Source organism: Astatotilapia calliptera, chromosome 11, assembly GCF_964374335.1.
Source record: "Astatotilapia calliptera chromosome 11, fAstCal68.1, whole genome shotgun sequence".
In the NCBI taxonomy this organism is placed as follows: Eukaryota; Metazoa; Chordata; class Actinopteri; order Cichliformes; family Cichlidae; genus Astatotilapia; species Astatotilapia calliptera.
In genome coordinates, this window is record NC_137432.1 from 8,957,664 (window position 1) to 8,976,659 (window position 18,996).

Consider the following 18,996-nt stretch of genomic DNA (forward strand, 5'->3'; position numbering starts at 1 on the left):
TTGTTTAGTGGTGTGATTTTTGGGGAGTTGGACAGGGTTAGTGTCCAAGTTTGACAGTGTAATGAAATCTTCATATACCAAATACTTTTCTAGATTATTTTTTTTTTTAGAAGTTCAATCTGCCCACTTTCAAGCTTTTTCATTTTACATTGAAATTGCAATTTTTGAACATAATTATATCTCAAAAACCATTAACAATTAAAAGCCTGAAAATTTCCGTGGTCTTTGGAGAGGAGCCTCCAAAGACCACGGAAAGGGCAATGTGCATGCTTACAAAGTGGGTGTCAAAAATGTAAAATATTTACCAAAATTACTCTCCCAAAGAAAACTAGCATAACATCTAGAAACTTAACCATGCTTTGTTTATTTGGTGCAACTTGACATATTTGCTTAATGCAGCATAAAAATTGAATGAAAATAGTATTTCCCTGTTTTTAGTGACATAGGAATGTAGTGTTAAAAATATTATAGATTATTTATTTTGCATTATTGTGAAATAAATTGAAAAAACTTCACAAACTGTCTTTTACAGTGTGACAGGGTTTTGTTTTTTGTTGTTTTTTTGTATTAGTGTATACTCAAATATGGGACTTTACGGGACTGCTTCTTTTTTCACATTTTAACTACCCAGTATTCAGACATGAATATTATCTGTCCCAAATTATTGATGCTGATTCAGTTGTATGGTGCAAACAACATGGTTAAATGCAGCTGTTTGGGTTTAAGTCCGACCCAAGGTCCTTTGGTGTGTTTCCAGTTTTCCTGTGCAATACTCTCCTATCAAATAAAGGAAAAAAAAGCTATCCAAAAATAATTTTGAAGAGGATAACCACTTGTGATATCCATTTACTCTGACTAAGATTAAAGGGGGGAAAAAAAGACTAGAACAAATTTCAGGCTTTTATACATGGTAGTCTTTGAGATATTCATTTTCAAACATTTGCTCAGATTTTAATGTGTGCAAAAAAGAGCTAAAAATGAATGGACTGGCTTTCTGAAATATCAATATATCAAAAATGTATTTGATACATGACCCTAAAATTTCACAGGTCACCGAATTAAACTTTAACCCTGTGTACTGTTGATCAATTAGTATAAGTAAATATATTTTATTCTCTAAGGTGTTTTTTTAAAAATCTTTTCAAATAGGTAACTAGTTCCAATCAACTGCAGTATATATGTAACTTTAGTTTTAGTGGAGAACAGCTCCTCCTCTTCTGCAACAAGTGGAAAAGTTTGTGAGGGCGTTTGTTTGTCAGAGTAATGCACCACCACCACCACTGGCGTCGCTGCAGGGTGATAACTTCGTGTTGAGGCAAATAAAAGAGAAGAAGAAGACACTTCCGCTGAGGGGAAGGATAGGCGCACTGCGCAGGTGTTCTGACTACAGCTCGCCTTTATATGTACACCAACCGCATTATTAAAACGGTTAATGATACTTCTCCGTTATATTTTAGCGAACTAGACTTATATTACACACTGTTTTCACTCCCGTGGAGCTGACTGAGTGGTAAAAAATAATTTGTATTAAAAAAAACAACAACGGTGGCGCTGTTAAGCTAACAAGCACTAGCGCCACCAAGCAGCCACGCCAAGATGGAGGGATCTGCTTCCTCGGCCAGCGTAGAGGACGGAGCTGAAAACAAACGCCATGCTGACGAAGGGACACCTGAAGAGAACGCCGGTCCATCGACTGAAGAAACCGCTGACAGTAAGCACCCATCAACAGGCCGTGACTTAAACATTTACGTTAACACAGCATCAGTGCGTTCCTGTGCATTGTCTTCCTGCACTCCATCAATAGGAAAATGTAAATATTTGACTTGAAGGCAGATTTAAAAAGTGCTCTTTTAACACCAGTAACAAATATAAAGTTACCAGTTCGAGTTAAAGGCTTCCCAGCATTTTCAGTGGGGCGTATTGAACAAACAGCGCCAGCCCTGGTCAAAGTTAATACTCAGCCATATGGATCGAAAATTATGTGACCGCTTTGATAATCTAGTCTTATGACATTGAATCAGGGCATTGCCAGAAGCAAATCTATGTATTGCCGGAAACATGCTTTTTCTGTAATCCTACTGAATAATATAAATGTTTGGTCAGGCCATAAATAGGGAAGTGCTCAATCTGCGGTATCTCCAGGTTCCCCCCCCCCCCGCCGCCCAATAATAATCTTTCCCTTGGTATTTATTTCATTTGCTTTAACAATCTGGTACTCTTAATAGAAGATTAACGTAAACGGATTTTAGATTTAGAACTAGTTTTAAATTAGACTTTTCTGATTATTGTTTTATCAGTACACAAATTTTAGCAATCAACGGAAGGAAGTTTTGTTTTCCTGAGCATGGTTGTGTAACAACTAAAGCATTGCTTGTTGTGTTTTGTTTTAGATCAATAGGAAATATTTATTTAGACAGCAAACAATACTACTCATACAGTTTCTCTTGGCTGTTTCCATCCAAAGCATTTAGTATGCTTTTACGTGTATATGTAGGTGGAAGCAGAATATCTTCACTACTTTTACGCCTCGACTTCTTCCTGTTGAGACATCAGACTAAAGTTTCAGCAGGTCAGCAGGCAGATTGTCACTATTCCTTTGTATTAGAGCTGGGCGATAGAACAATAACGATATGTATCGCGATATAACTTTTACTCGATAGAGAAATTAAGCTATCGCGATAGACCTCGCTGCTCTTGTCCTCAAAAAAAAAAAAAAATAGGTCAGCCAATCCAAATTAAGTAGCGCAGAGCCGAACCAATCACAGCCGCAGCGTCACGTCGCGTGACTTGTTACATACAGCACAAGTGCCAAGCCGCACATGTGTTTGTTTGGGAAGCAGCCAGCGGGTAATGGAGCCAGCGCATAATGGAGGAAATGAGTGTGCCGACTAGAAAAATCAACCGAGCGTGACCGAAGAGAAAACAGATGATGGTTCCAATGCCGGAGAGATTGTCGAACGGAAGAGCCATAGAAGTTCCGTAGTGTGAAGGTATTTCGGCTATTTCAAGTCTGACAAAAAACAGAGTAGCGTGCACTGTAAATTGTGCCGAAAGCAAGTCTGGAAATACAATAAAGCGGTGCATGCGTCACACTGTGCGCCACGTTATTGTTTCGGTGAAATGAATTTCTACAATACTGTTACTGTTAATTCTACTCTCTGCAGTGTTTAAATGCTTACATATACACACAGTTACTGTCCCTCCACACATACGACTCGGTTCTGCTTCTATGCCCCAGCTTTGTTTACTTTTTCCCACCGAGGCTTCTAGACTTCTGATTGGCCAACATTTCTGCACGGTTAGGAATCTAGCGCCACCTGCTGCTTTGGCATGTTCATAGCAGCGTTTTCCTTCATTTCTGCCTTTATGTGTGGACGGGATTATTTTTTTAAACGAAAACGGAAAATCTCCGTTTTCAAAAATACCCGTGTACGTGTGGACGTAGCCTCAGTCTCTGACTGGAAGCGCTAATTCGTCATTCGGCTTTTGTCAGACTAAAGTAACTGTTAAAACTGTTTGAAAAGCTAAGCTATACAACAAGGAGAGATTGAGAATTTCCTTTTAGTTCTCAGTTTATTTGATATTGACAAAGGTTAGTCAGTTTTGTCTGTTCTTCTGTAAAACAAACTAAGATTTATTTTTAGAATTAATATTTTGTTTCTAAGTGGAATTGACAATTTAGTCTGTTTTGTTTGTTCTATTTTGAAACTTAAACGCTTTAGCGGCTGCCTTGTGTGTAGTTTGCAATATTTGCCTTTATTTATCTGAAAAAGTCTCATGTTCCTTAAGTACATCTACCCTGTTGAACTTCATCCATCCATTCGCGTCCGCTTAATGGATGAACTTATTATGGGAAATAAATATTTAAATAAAAACAAGCTGCTGATTATTTCACATTTTACTTGTGAGCAACGGCACATTTAAATCTTACAAATATAGTTATTTGGCTTATATCGTGATAGATATCGTTATCGCCTGAAATGAAAAAAACATATCGTGATATGAAAAAATCTCATATCGCCCAGCTCTACTTTGTATCCATAAGAAAAGCTTCAATAGGGACATGTTTTTAACACATAAGAAGCACTGCACTTTACAGAGTAACAGTTGTGGTTCACTGCTCTAAATTTCAGAAATATGCGTTAAAAATCTGTTTGGATTGAGTTTTGTTGAAAAACACAGCCTTTACTTATTAATTCTCTAAACGTTTAAATATGAGTTGACATTAAATGAGATTAGGGCTGGGCCATATTATACCGTTCACGGTAATACCGGTATAATGTTAGGCAACGATAGGAAAATGAATTATCGCGATAGAATATGAGTAAAACGCGCATATGCGCAGTGCCTTTGTTTTCATACGCACATGGCCGATTGTTGAGTGAAACAGATGAACCAGAATTGGTTTGTAAAAATGGTGCAACTTCAGTGATGTGGAACTGGTTTGGTGTTTGTCCGTCAGATACACGACAAAGCACATTTTTTTGCAGAACATGCAAGCGGCCGTCGTTATTGTCGTATTTGTCGGACTAAGATGCTCTTAAATCTGGGAGTAATCTGTGTCCTAAACTCCGTATCCTTCAGGTCAAACGAACACTGCAGCATCACTGGGAGTTAAAAACTGTCTAAATTCTTTCATCTTTAATGAAACGATCAGCATTGCTGCTTTACAAGGTGAAACTATGAAGTTTAACTTCCAGGCATCCATGAAAACAAAATTTATTACATTTAACGGAGTTAGAAGTTAGCAGGAAGCTAGCGGAAGTTAGCTCGCTAGTTTCGCTAGTTACCTAAGCATGATATAGCATGTTCTGACAGAGATTTCTGGAAAAATTCAAACGTACAGCTCTGCTATCACGTCCAACATAAATTAAGACAGGAAACTAAACAGCAGTGACGTTTGTAGGGTTACTGAAGTTGGGCTAGCTGGTATATAATGATGTGATACGTGATCGCTAGCGACACAGCTATGTTAGCATAACATAAACAGTGAAGCTGGAGGAGAACACTAACACTTTTCCACTTATAAAAGTTAACGTTAAGGTTCCTGATAGTTAGAGACAAATGCAATCGCATGGCAGGATGCTGTAAACGGACCAAACTTCAGTCAGGAGAACAACTGAGATAATCCATCCACAATACCAGGTTAGTCATTAATATACTGCAACAACATGGGAATAGAGCGGAATTCATTCATTAATAAATCAATGGTACAGAAGTGGAGGAAGCAAGAAGAATGAGTTTAATAAAATTTGATTCTGACTGCTTTGTTTCGCTTAATGTGCCTTATAATCCCGTGCACCTTATGGTCCGAAAAATACGTACTGCACACTGCAGTTTAATGTTGCAAAGCAACTCTTTTTAACTTCAGTGGATATTATACATGGTTATGCTCAGGATATGTCAGCCCATTTCTACTGGAAATGCCTTTTGGTTAAACTTTCAGCAAGGAATTTGCATTTGCACTGTTACATTTTTATAAAGCTTTAATTTACATAAAAACCAGCTTCTTGTTTAAGTGAAAATAAATGGAAGGTTGTCTTTTTGCGCTAGTAATGTTGTGGAGTTGTATTTTGTCTCGCATCAATTATATCGTCGGTTATATCGTTATCGCAAATTTTCAAATATATATCGTGATAAATATTTTTGGCCATATCGCCCTGCTCTAAATGAGATTTTATCTAAACATGGTTGTCCACAGTGTGCAGGTGCTTTGCGGACATTCGTTAACCATTTACCATGTCTATAAAAAAAAAAAAAATGCAACTACAGCAACTGTATTAAATAACAAAATAATTCATCTTCAAGGTATTTTAGCCCTAAACAGTGTATTTGCACCTCAGTAATGACACTTTTTTTTGTTGTTGTTTTTTTTAATAAGTGTTATTTTTCTCCTATCATTTCTTTGTTTTATATGGAAATTGTGCAGTTGTGTGATTATACTGTAAGCTCAAGTTACTTTAAAATAAAGACATGTTTGCGCCTCTGTTTTTTGTTTTGTTTTGTTTTTAAATTTCCTTTCTTTTTTTCTTCTCTGAAAACAGGAGTGGCTTTGACCTCCTCTTTTCCCCTTTTCTATTTTTAGGGAGTGGGGTTTTCTGCTGTCAGCATTGTGGAGAAGGCTTCAGAGAGGAGGCAGCCTTCTTGAAGCATTTGCGTGAACATCCACAAGAAAGCATGTATTTGGACAAGCACATGGATGAGTTACATGATGGAGAAAAGGACAATGAAGCGCTTCACTTTTGTTCTTTATGCTCATCCTCATTTATTGACCTGAGTGAATACCACTTGCATATGGAGAAGAACCATGATCAGATCTCTCAAAAGGAGACTGGTATCCGGATTAATGCTGCCATAGCAAAGCAACAAACTTATGAATGTCAGGACTGTGGGAAATCTTATGGTGTGATTGGACACTTTCTCAACCATCAGCGCTCACACAGACAACCCTCCAAATCAGTTTTTCATGACCTTCAGCATTTGAAAAAGAAGTCGTTTCAGTGCGAATCTTGTGGGAGAAATTATTCTCGTGCTTCAGCTCTTGATGCCCATCGTCGTTGTCATGAGGAAAAGTTGATTAAGCCCAGAAACAGGAGTTCAGGAGATGCAATTCCAGCTGGGGAGTCATTAGCAGAAACAAAGGCAGGTGAAAGTCAAACGGAGGATTATTCTGAAAAGGTTTTTACATGCTCATGTGGGAAAGCTTTTTCTGCCCTGATGCGACTTAAGACTCATCAGAGATTTAGCCGCAATAGTCAGTGCTCTCCTGAAGAAATGAAACAAAAGCCAAAGAAGAACTGCAACGAGTTTTACTGCAGCGAGTGTAAAAAGGGTTTCAGTGGCCATATTGCTCTCTTTAACCATCAGCGATGGCATGCCAATCATGGTGATAATTCTGCAAAAAGGTTCCCATGTGAGGAATGTGGAAAAGTGTTCATGACTCTTACGTTCTACTACAGGCATCAGCGCACTGCACACAGTGACGAAACCCCAGCAAAGTCATTTCACCATCAGCTGTGCCAGCTACAGAAGAAGGCATTTGAATGTAAAGATTGTGGGCTAAAGTTCTCCAGGTCTTCGGCACTTCATTCTCATCAGCTTCATCACACAGATGTTTTTAGAGAAACTGAGAAGGAGGCCCAGATGTGTTCCTCTCTACCTCAAGACCAAATGGCAGAAAGCGGAAGACCAGAGATTGACTTGGAAACGTCTACAGAAGGAAAAGTGCAGCTGGACAGTTTGCCTCCGACCAACATGACTGAAGAGTTGTACATAGTTGAGACTGATGAAGACATGGAAAGTTATGAACCCGGTGACTTTAACGTACAGGTGATCAGTGCAAGTGAGTCTGAGGATGAGCCACCCCAAGATCTGAATCCTGACCTGGAGCTGGTGTGTGAATCCGATCAGGAGGGAAGAGATGACAGTGATATTGTTTCCAAACCAGAAATGGACTTGAAAATTGTACAAATTGATTTTGAGCAGGCTGATGAGCCGATTGCACTGATAGCGAGGGAAGCTGAGAATAAATCAGCAGAAGACAGGTTTGATTGTCCAGAGTGTTATCGCTGGTTTTCTAGTTCTTCATCGCTGCGTGTTCACAGAATGTGGCATGGCGTTTATAAGAGAAGACAGCAGGCACAAGGTCAGTCAGCGCCTTTTTACACATGTGACACTTGTGGTCATGAAGCAAGTAGCTTTGAGGCACACTGCCATCACATACAGACCCACGGTGGTCAGATGCCAAGCAGCGATGCATTTCAGGAGGTGGAGGGATTAGAGAAGAAAAATCTGACGTGCAGTGAATGCGGCAAAGTTTTCTCTCGTTTGTCTGCTTTGGTCTCTCATCAGTTGCATCATCCCAAAAGAAAACAGTTCCAGTGCCCAGATTGCACAATGTCTTATTCGCATGCAGCTAGCCTGTTTAACCATATGAAAACCTGCTCTGCACAAAAAAAGGAAAATATTTCAGTCAGTAAGAAAGAATACAATCCAAAGAAAACCCTACTGGGCCCAAAGATCTATCATTGTGAGCAGTGTGGAAAGGGATTTTGGTCTTTAGGTGCTTTCTCACACCACAAGCAAAATCCGACAGAGTGTGCAGATTTGAGGCTGAGAAAAGGTGTCCCGGGATCCTCTGTTAATGGACACCAACGCTCTAGCATGAAGGTTGCATGTCCGGTGTGTGGCAGAAAATTTCGGCACAGAGGCATCATGACATTGCACATGCGAAAGCATGAAAATGGAAATCACAAATGCGAACTCTGCAACAGGTCATTCCGCCTTTTTTCCAGCCTCCTTAGACACCAGGTAGTGCATAATGACCAGTTGCTCCCACCACCCATCAAGTCTTTTCAGCATCAAGTTGAACAGCTGAAAAAGAACACCTACAGCTGTCCTGACTGTGGGAAGTTGTTTTCACGGGCCAAAGCACTGCAGTTTCATATGAAAAGCCATGGCTATGAGAGTGGGCATTCTCCATCATCATCGTGGTCCAGAGTCACGCTGGAGGATCTACAGTGCGCTACATGCCTTGCACATTTCAACAGCAAGGTCTCTTTAAGGGTTCATCAGAAACTGTGCATTAAAAGAGACAATCAAGTCGTTGCAAATACAGAAAACGATGATGCTCTAAGATTGTGCGAAGGCAGCGTGGATGCTAGCACATGGGAAAGCTCTGACCAGTCAAAGGTACGTACACCAGTAAAGAGTGAAATGGATGGCACGGAACTAGAGATGGAAAATGACACAGGTGAAGGAGAACTGGAAAACCCAACTGCATCCAATATGAAATACAAATGCAAAAAATGTGACAGAAGCTTTTCAGTAGTTGGGGCTTTAAATTTTCACAAAAGAATTCATGCTGAGGGCTACAGGTCTTTACCAAAATCCAAACTGGCCATTTCTACAATGTTAAAAAAACCTAAACAAGAAGAGCAGGGTAAAGGACTGTTTCACTGCTCTGAATGTGGGAGACGGTTCATGTCTAACTCAGCCCTGGGCTCCCACAAACGATGGCACAAAGAAAAGAAATCTTCGCGGTCCCTGCTAAAAGATGATGATTTGAAATCTCTTAACCACAAAACCATAGATGGAACTTTTCAGTGCAAAAACTGTGGCAAACAGTTTTTTAATCACCGCGTTCTGCAGCGCCACCAGATGTTTAATCCACCATGTCAAAGCAAAGCTGTACCAGAGCCAGATTTGAGCAGCAACGAACCAGGCAAGACATTTGTGCAAGATTTACTTCCAGCCAAGCACAGTAAAACTTTAGAGACGGGAAACGAGGCGTTTGGCCAGGCTCCAGAACAAGTCAAAATAAATTGCAGTGAGAGTGATGCCGTATTACTGGCACTGAAGCCAAAACCTCACCAGTGTCCCCTCTGCTCGATGACCTTTACTAAAGCAAGAGGACTACGTGCTCACAAATGGCAGGCCCACGCAAAGAGCACAAAAGGCAAACGCAAAGCTGCTTTGCGCAGAAAAAAAGAGCCTGTTGCCTCAAGTAGTGAGATGAGGAAAACTGGAGATTCATCAGCAGCAGATAACACCAGTGTGATGTTAAAAAGTAGCACAGTTGACAGAGATTGGATGAAAATCACATTGGATTCTCCTGTGAAATTGTGTCCAGACTCCAGGGAATGGGGCATTTCTGAAGGCGCCCCCAACTTTAAGAGAGTTTACCTGGATGTGAAGCAGGAGTCGAAACTGGATAATCAAACTCCTAGAGCTGCAGCTGAGGTTCCTCCACAAGTCAGCTGTGTATCGGAGAACACAGCCAAATGCTTCTTCAAGTGTGATAAGTGCGGGAAAGCTTTCCAAACGGAGGAACAATTAGGGACCCATAAGGCAAAGGCACAGAGTCGGCCTTACTCCTGTGCTCTGTGCTGCCAAGGCTTTTGGACTGAGAATCAGCTACATCAGCACCTTGCTTGGCACGACGAAGTCCGCTGCCGTCTGCCGAATGAGGTACGCTATAGACTGAGTGCTGCTATGACCTCAAAGCCTCTAAAACCCAATCCCCCCGCTGCTGACAACAGAGAAAAGTTTTTCCCATCTTCTAAAGTGATTCGGCCTACGCTCAACTCAGCGGGCCAGTCACAAAGTAGCCATAAGTGCCAACACTGTGGCAAAGCCTTTCTTTCACCGACCGAATTACAGAAACACAAAACGGAGCAGTGCAGCAGCAGTGACTCATACCATTGCTCCGTTTGCCCCAGGACCTTCCGTGAAATCCAAGACCTCATCGAGCATCACCAGGAATGTATCAGCGATTACAAAAGACAAAGCGATGCTCCTGCTGCTGTCTCTGCAGGAGATTCCAATGGCCTTACCTGCCTTGAATGTGGAACTACTTTTTGTCAAGAAACTGATTTGCACCAGCATTATATTGAACACACCCACAGAGTGAATTAAAGCAAAGAAACCTGAAAAGACCTGAAACAATGACTCTGTACGTAGATGCTGGCTTTTCTGAAACTTCTAAAAATCTTTGTTAGAAAATTTCTTTTTTGCACCTTTTACTTTGGCTAAATAGTTCCTAATTTGTTCGTATAGTTTTTGAGATTCGTTGTACTTAAACATGTAACACTGGACTAGTATATGCTGAGCAGAACTGGCAGGTAAAATCGGTAACAGAGATCACTCTATCCCGTTATTAAGTTGATGTTAGTTCTATTTTGACCTGCACCACAAATCAAGACCAAGCAACCAGACAGCACCAGAAAGAGCTGCACTGTGCAAGAGTTAAGTTTAATGATCTGACTGGTGGTGGTACAAATGTGAAAATACAGTGTTGTTTTTTGGGGGGGGAGCACTGATGTCATAGATCTCATATTTTTTTGCTGTTTTAAATTGACCTGTTGTGAATGTAAATTGAACTTGATTAATTTCTTTGGGGACCACTGTCTTTCATTTTCAGACAAATTTATGCATGTAAATTGCCCAGAGAAATGAAAAATGCTGTTGACACACTACTTGCAAAGTGTAGAAAGACATGCTAAACAATGTTGCGCCACACGCATGTGCTAATTTTGCTGCTGTTTTTGTTAAGAACTGATGTTTTGTTGAAGGATGATTGACGTTTTGCATATTTTACAGAAAGATAAAGAACCTGAAATTCAGCAATGCGTACTCTTTACATAACCTGGTAGGAAAAACAAAATTCTTGTCTAACATCACTTGGTCACTTCCATTATTATAAACTATACTACGTTCATTGTATGCTTTGTACAATGCATTACGCATTAACTGATTTATAAGCTCCTCTGTTGATTCTTTATAGTGTTATTTCTATTGTGTGATAAAATATTCATTACTTAAAGTAGCAGTTATGTTCTTGTAGTATAGTTCTAAGTAGTTTGTTATATTTATTTGTTTTTTATTCCTAGAAGTCAAAGAAGTTGAAAATAAACGAACTTGTTTTTGCCATGATTAATGGTTGTGTGATTAATTCAGTCAGTCTGCATATTCTAGTCATGTCTGGGTTGTTAATATTGTTGTTTCCCATTTCACGATTACTTAGCTTATGAATATGCCAATATGCGGGTGACATAAATTGCTCTCGCATTACTACATTTCATATCTAGCATGTATTAAATAGAACACCTTGATGTGTCAAAGGAGCAAACTAAAAGTTTGCTACTAAAACAATGTACAAATAAGTAAAAGCATGTGTTGTTGATCATATTAGTTAAGGCTCTGCAGTGATATAGGTCCAGTTTCCTCCAATTTAAAGATGTTTGCAGTGCCTGCTGTAGCACTGATCAACAAACATTTTGTTCCTGGGATTCTTTCACCTGTACTTCCACTAATTTCACTTACTGACTCCAAATATGAGAGCTGTTTTCTTCTAGCTTCACGTTTTTTGTCGCTGTGATGTTCCACTGATTCACTGGATAACAGGACTGGACAGAAATGGAGATGCATCTCAGTGTTTAAGACATCAGTGCACTAAAGGTGATTTTCTTGGTCCTGATGAACATGAACTGATGCTTCATGATGAGTTCAAAAGGAAAAGTAAACCAGCTGAATCAGCAGCATTCAAGCATGTTGTTTCTTGGCAGTCACATAGCTGTTAATAGTGCTGAGCTTGTGGATAAACATGCTGAAAGTATATCAGATAATGAGTGCCAGAATGTCACTGAAGATGCACTTTCTACATTTTCTCCACCAGATCTGTGTGATGTCAGCGATAAGTGCCGCTAAAGATTTAACCAAAATATGAAAGTGATGAAGAACTGATATCAGGGAAAATTGAGTCAGAGCATGATGAGTGACCACTGTTGGTTCTTGCAAAGAGAAATGAATGTGCAGTAAAATCCAGTGCCTCAAACATCTCTGAGCACCCTGAGCATGCTTGTTTTTATTTTTAGCTAAATTGATAGAAATATGCTTAAATGCAACTCCGGTGTCGTCTTTAAGAAAAAAAACACAAAAAACAATTTTGTTGGCAAATAGTTTAAATCCCAGATATAGTGTCAGTATATTGTTATTAAAAAATATTGAAATGGCAACGTGACTCTCAAAAACCTAATGTGTAGGCTTAAATCAGATTTCTTATCTAAAATCAGTGTAAAAAAAATTCTCAGTGGCAAACAAGAAAACATTTGAATACATCAGTGTAATCAGGAGGTGCTAAAAGATGTCTTTACTGTCAGTGCTTGGAAATCAGTATTTTTATGCTTAATTTTAGGTTGTTTTTTTTTTTTTTAATTTCCTATTTAAGTTTATTTGAGTTTCGGTTTTGGGGGGGTTTGGGGTTTTTTTGCACAATTTTTTTTTTTTTTTGCTGACGTGATCACTTTCTAATGCCTGCTGAAACAGAATAATTTATCTCAAACTGTCAAAATAAAATATTACTCAGACTTTCCATGTAAAACACAAGCTGCCATAATAATCTACATGGTAATTAAAATTTTCTCCTGTTGCTCTTTGCAGATAAAGAACTCAGTGTTGAATGTAAGGACTGTGGGCTGAAGTTTGCACAGCAGGAGCTCTACGAGACTCACCTGCACCAGCACGCCGTGGAAGACGAGGAAACTCCGATGGAAGAGGACAGGACAGCAGAAACAGTCTCTGAGAGAGCAGACGATGTAGAAAGCAGAGATGAAGATGTGAGAAATACACTTAGACAGGGTTACACCTGCGTGACCTGTGGAAAGAAGTATAAATACCGTGTTTCGTTCCAAAAACACCAGCGTCTCCACAGGAAGAAGACCTCTAAAGGAGATAAAACAAATGCAAACATGCAAGAGGAGACGAGAAAAGAAGACAATGTGGAGAGAAGTGAAGTTGAAGGCCCAGGCGAGGATGCAATGACTGCAGAGCGTGACAGCTCTGTGGAGTCTGATTGTACAGAGCCTGTGTGTCACTCAAAGGTTTCCAAACTATCTGATGGGTCTGAATCAGAAGATGTACGATCGCAAACCAGAGGAGAGGCGGAAGAGAGTGAGTCATAGCATGAGAACACATTTTATTATTATTATTAGTGTTTACTGCACCCTTGCTTAACAGCATGTCAGCATGATACTACATCTTCACAATTTACACTAAACATTTAATCAGTACCAATACTTACTGTACTTAATAACTTTTTTTTCCTTTGTAGATGAGGAGCACAAAGTTGAATGTAAGGACTGTGGGCTGAAGTTCGCACAGCAGGAGCTCTACGAGACTCACCTGCACCAGCACGCCGTGGAAGACGAGGAAACTCCGATGGAAGAGGACAGGACAGCAGAAACAGTCTCTGAGAGAGCAGACGATGGAGAGAGCAGAGATGAAGATGTGAGAAATACACTTAGACAGGGTTACACCTGCGTGACCTGTGGAAAGAATTATAAATACCGTGTTTCGTTCCAAAAACACCAGCGTCTCCACAGGAAGAGGACCTCTAAAGGAGATAAAACAAATGCAAACATGCAAGAGGAGACGAGAAAAGAAGACAATGTGGAGAGAAGTGAAGTTGAAGGCCCAGGCGAGGATGCAATGACTGCAGAGCGTGACAGCTCTGTGGAGTCTGATTGTACAGAGCCTGTGTGTCACTCAAAGGTTTCCAAACTATCTGATGGGTCTGAATCAGAAGATGTACGATCGCAAACCAGAGGAGAGGTGGACGAGAGTGAGTCATAGCATGCGAACATGCACACACATAGATAAGTGGTAATAAGAGTGCTCGGATTCTGATCTTAGGTGATGACATGCCAGTTCTTCACACGTCTCCAAGCTGACCATCTCAAGTTTGCCTAAAAAATAATTCAAAGAGGGGAGTTATACTTATTAACAGGAAGTAAGCAAAATTCCAGGTCTCTACTGGCCTTAGTTTTCTTTGAAAGAAATTTGCTCGAAGTCCCTAAAATATTTGTTTTACTGACAGATCTGAAATGCTGTTGTTTTACAGGCAGGGAACTGAGATTTTATGTACAATTTTTCATACAAAAGGCTCAAAATATTCTTTAAAAGAGTCAATTTCAGGTGAAAAAAAACACATTTTCATCCAGCTATGACACTATTGCACCAAATCTAAATGAACTTGTTTGTAAATAACAAGTTCCTTTTAATATTACATCCAAAGTTTGTCATGATGATTGCTCTGATTTTCCTCAAAATAAATTCTTTATATCCATGCTTAAATTTGGCAGCCAGAGTCTATAATACATTCTAAGATTTCCTGATTTAAGATTAAGAGTCTAAATTTCACGTGGTGCTTTTTATTTACAAGGTGAGATAGCATGCTTACGAAATTTTATAGACCACAACCCAGTGTAAGGTTTATGCCACAGCTGCTGTAGATTACGTTTTGGTAATTACCAAATCGTATTTTATTTGTCTGTAATGTGCAAGCTCTTTTATCAAAATTATATTTTTAATGCTATAATATAATTATTGCTCTACTCCATGTATTTTAAAATTGACTGCTTTACAAAAGAGCTGAGAAAAAATATAAAGTATGTTATTATTTGGTTAAGATGGCAAATTACAGTCATTTACTTGTATTTGTGAATAGATGAGTTCTTTTTAGTGTTTGAATGATTAATTTCCGAGTTCTTAAAGAAATCTAGTGTGCAGCTGAAATCTGGGTGTAAAAATGCAGACCCCAGTTTATTTTCCTAATCTCTAAAGTTTTGGAGTTTTCTTGTTTTTATGACAAGTGATGTAATAAATGTAAGCACTGTAACTTTTGAGGCAGTTTGATAAATTGCATTTTCACATTTATATTAAATTATTGCTACGATAGAATTCTTAATCAAGAATAATCTCACCAGTGATGCTGAATCATTCGGCTATTAAACTAAACAGAAACCATAACTACTCCACCACAGTGTTTATTTCTTTTGCAAGAACATAATACATATCAAACTAAGTGAGTGCAACACATTCACTTTCCTCAATTGTTTGTCTTCAGTGTTAATAAAACAAATGTTATTCAAAAGTGTTTCCAGTCACAAAATATGTAATTCTCAGGATTTTGATGTTGTTCTCCTTAAATACATATGTGTCCAGAGGTGGAATCATGAACTTGTGTTTTTGTGTTGTAACGGCATTCAGCACACATCTGTTCTTTCTGTGCAGAAAAATCTACTTGCTGCATGATTCAGTTTAAATTCTTATAAAATGGGAAAATGAGCAAAAACATGATCTTAAATTTAACAGGAACTTTTGTGTGTCAGAAGCTGTAAATTAAAATCTGGTTTCTGCAGGATTCCAGATCTGCTGTCAGAGGCTGGACATCCAACAATTTTAAGTACTTCAAGCATCTATCGCTGAATGTTAATTTGAGCTACACTCCTTCCTGAGGGTTTATATTTATAGAGCTTTGGTATCAAATATTTAAACATGTAAAGAACCTAGCTCAGATGACTTGACTGGATAGTGGGATATTAAAATAGGTCCTCAAAAATGATAGAAAAACATAACAAAAAACACCTACTTTCTTCTCCTGAAATACTTAAGTGGAGTCCAACCTGTACTTTTTGTTTTGTTTTGTTTTTTTCTTGTTTGTTAAAATTTTAGCAGTTTAAAGAGTAATGTTAAAAATTGTGCAAGTTTTCCACAGACTGTGATCAGTTGGTTGCTTTACATCAGATGGTAACTTTGTGACTGAGCTGTCCTCCTGAATTTGAGAGAAACTTTCAGATGATGAAAAACAGAACGATCATTTGTCTAAAATAATTTATAAAATCATAACAGGTTTATTCTACTTCTTCATACTTACCCTAAACATTTAATCTATGTCAATATTTTTTGTACTTAAAATTTCTCCTGTTGCTCTTTGCAGATAAAGAACTCAGTGTTGAATGTAAGGACTGTGGGCTGAAGTTTGCACAGCAGGAGCTCTATGAGACTCACCTGCACCAGCACGCTGTGGAAGACGAGGAAACTCCGATGGAAGAGGACAGGACAGCAGAAACAGTCTCTGAGAGAGCAGATGATGTAGAAAGCAGAGATGAAGATGTGAGAAATACACTTAGACAGGGTTACACCTGCGTGACCTGTGGAAAGAAGTATAAATACCGTGTTTCGTTCCAAAAACACCAGCGTCTCCACAGGAAGAAGACCTCTAAAGGAGATAAAACAAATGCAAACATGCAAGAGGAGACGAGAAAAGAAGACAATGTGGAGAGAAGTGAAGTTGAAGGCCCAGGCGAGGATGCAATGACTGCAGAGCGTGACAGCTCTGTGGAGTCTGATTGTACAGAGCCTGTGTGTCACTCAAAGGTTTCCAAACTATCTGATGGGTCTGAATCAGAAGATGTACGATCGCAAACCAGAGGAGAGGTGGACGAGAGTGAGTCATAGCATAAGAACACATTTTATTATTATTATTATTATTATTATTATTATTATTATTATTAGTGTTTACTGCACCCTTGCTTACTGTACTTAATAACTTTTTTTTCCTTTGTAGATGAGGAGCACAGAGTTGAATGTAAGGACTGTGGGCTGAAGTTCACACAGTGGGAAAACTACGAGACTCACCTGCACCAGCACGCTCTGGAAGAGGAGGAAGCAGAGATTGAAGACCACATGGTAGCAGAACTAGTGCCAGAGAGAGAAGATGCTGGAGAAAATGGAGATGAAAGCATGATTGGTAATACAGCTGAGTGTGATGAGAGCGATTCAGCCCAAACAGGGACCTCAGACCCGATTCAAAGCTTTGGAGTTTCCACCGCCTCAGTGAAGAATGCACCTAGAAAAGATTATGTTTGCTCGATCTGTGGAAAGATTTACGCGTACCTGGTTTCTTTCAAAAAACACCAACAGCTGCACGAAAACGAGTCCTCTGCATCAGCGAAACCTCCGGACGAGTCAATTTTGCGCCAGTACGAGTGTCCAGATTGTGGGATGCTATTCATCAGACGAACACGGCTAATCTCCCACCTGAGAGTTCACAGAGCAAGCATTTCATTAAAATCAGCCCCTCACAGATGTGATACTTGTAACAAGGACTTTGCTTCTGCGGGGCTGTGGTTGGCTCACGCTGAGCTACATAAACAGAATCCATTTTGGTGTTTGAGCTGCACTCGCGGCTTTAGAGATGAAGCGTCACTAGACAAACACCTGCAAAATCACTATCACAGGCACGGGAGCCTCCGCACGTCTGCACAACCCACAAGTCACTTCAGCAACCATGGCGGAGCTAAGCAGAGCTTCTCCAATCCCGGAAAGGTAATTTCGCATCAAAAACAGCATCGTACCAACTCTGTGAACCTGGGAGGTTTGATTCAAAGAAGTGCTCTTCTCCCTTGTGTTGAAGAAGAGCCAGAAATGAATGCAGACTTAAAAGAACGACCAGAGGAGGAGGAAAGCACACAGAAAACAGGGCTACAAAGCCCATGTGAGAAGATCGAGGATCGTGACAGATCTGACAAGTCAGACTGTGGAGAACCGGTGTTTCACTTTAAGATTTTGAGACAAGCTAACTTGGCTGATCTATCTGACGAGTCCAAATCAGGAGATGTACAGTCAAAAACAAGAAACGAGCCGGACGAGGCAGAGTCACAGGAAAGAAACGTGCACAGCGACCATAAGTACTGGGAATGGGAGTGCTTTGACTGTGATATGGGCTTTGATGATGTGGCAAAGCTGCACTCGCATTATATAAAACATGCAACTGGGGAGTTGCCTATACTGTGGGATAACACAGAGGGATGAGGTGTCACTGAAGCATTTGATTTCTCATCCCTGCTTCTGTTCAGATTTTTTTTAAGGACGTCACACAGCTGCTACAAAAAAACTTTTGCTCTTTTTTAAAACATTTTTTTTTACTTATTCCTGATGAATTTATTTTTAAAAATCATGCGTTACAGTACCCTAACAACAAATATCTACACCAAGGAGGCCTTTTTGAGGTATAGCCTCAATGTGCTTTGAGATTAAACTTTTTAAGGCATATTTTCAGTACGTAAAATCCAAGAGTCTGAGAAACATTCTTGAATTAAACAGGTCAAAGAAAAAAGGAAAACTTGAGTACAGCTGTCCACTCTGTTCCTTTAATGTTTTCCTTAAAAAAAAAAAAAAAATCCTGGGGAATCCTTTCACTGCAGATGTTGACACGGAGAGGATTTTATGAATGTGCCAGTTGAGGATGTACAAGACATCTGTCTCTGAAATTAGACACACTGATCTTCATGTCTTCTTGCTCCTGTCACTTCATTCTCTCCTCTCTCCAGAGTTTGTGGAAGGTCACAGGTCACTGTGAAATGTGGATTACACACTGTTGTAGGAAATCTTCAGTTTTCTGTCGGTTTCCCACATAAAAACTCTTGAACACTGTCTCACTCACTGCTGGGATATTTATTGAATTCCAGCCTTTCTGTCCATCCGACTTTTATCAAGTAAATGGACAATATTCCTTCTCCCTCACCTCAATTATTCCAGTATCCAGAGGTGTGCACAGATATTTTGTGTGAGATGTTTTCCAAATAAAAAGGCATATTCTTTTATAGAAGTTTCTGAAGTCTGTTTTTATTTTTGACATTTTAAACGTATAATTAA

At 39.5% G+C, this 18,996-nt stretch overlaps 1 protein-coding gene across 3 annotated transcripts; it reads left to right on the top strand.

Annotated features, from left to right (window-relative positions):
- Nucleotides 1–1,325: 1,325 nt before the first annotated feature.
- LOC113031882 (uncharacterized) lies at nucleotides 1,326–18,949 on the top strand. Of its 3 annotated transcripts, none has more exons than XM_026184381.2 (5): nucleotides 1,326–1,711; nucleotides 12,940–13,449; nucleotides 13,610–14,119; nucleotides 16,277–16,786; nucleotides 16,907–18,949. In XM_026184381.2, the coding sequence occupies exons 1-5, from the start codon at nucleotides 1,597–1,599 to the stop codon at nucleotides 18,151–18,153; spliced, it is 2,892 nt and encodes a 963-aa protein (XP_026040166.2). In that variant the 5' UTR covers nucleotides 1,326–1,596; the 3' UTR covers nucleotides 18,154–18,949. The 3 variants fall into 3 exon arrangements, with proteins under 3 accessions (XP_026040166.2, XP_026040165.1, XP_080164367.1); XM_080308241.1 differs by lacking the exon at nucleotides 1,326–1,711 and adding an exon at nucleotides 4,939–11,958; XM_026184380.2 differs by lacking the exons at nucleotides 12,940–13,449; nucleotides 13,610–14,119; nucleotides 16,277–16,786; nucleotides 16,907–18,949 and adding an exon at nucleotides 6,086–11,433 and having other exon boundaries at nucleotides 1,328–1,711.
- Nucleotides 18,950–18,996: the final 47 nt, after the last annotated feature.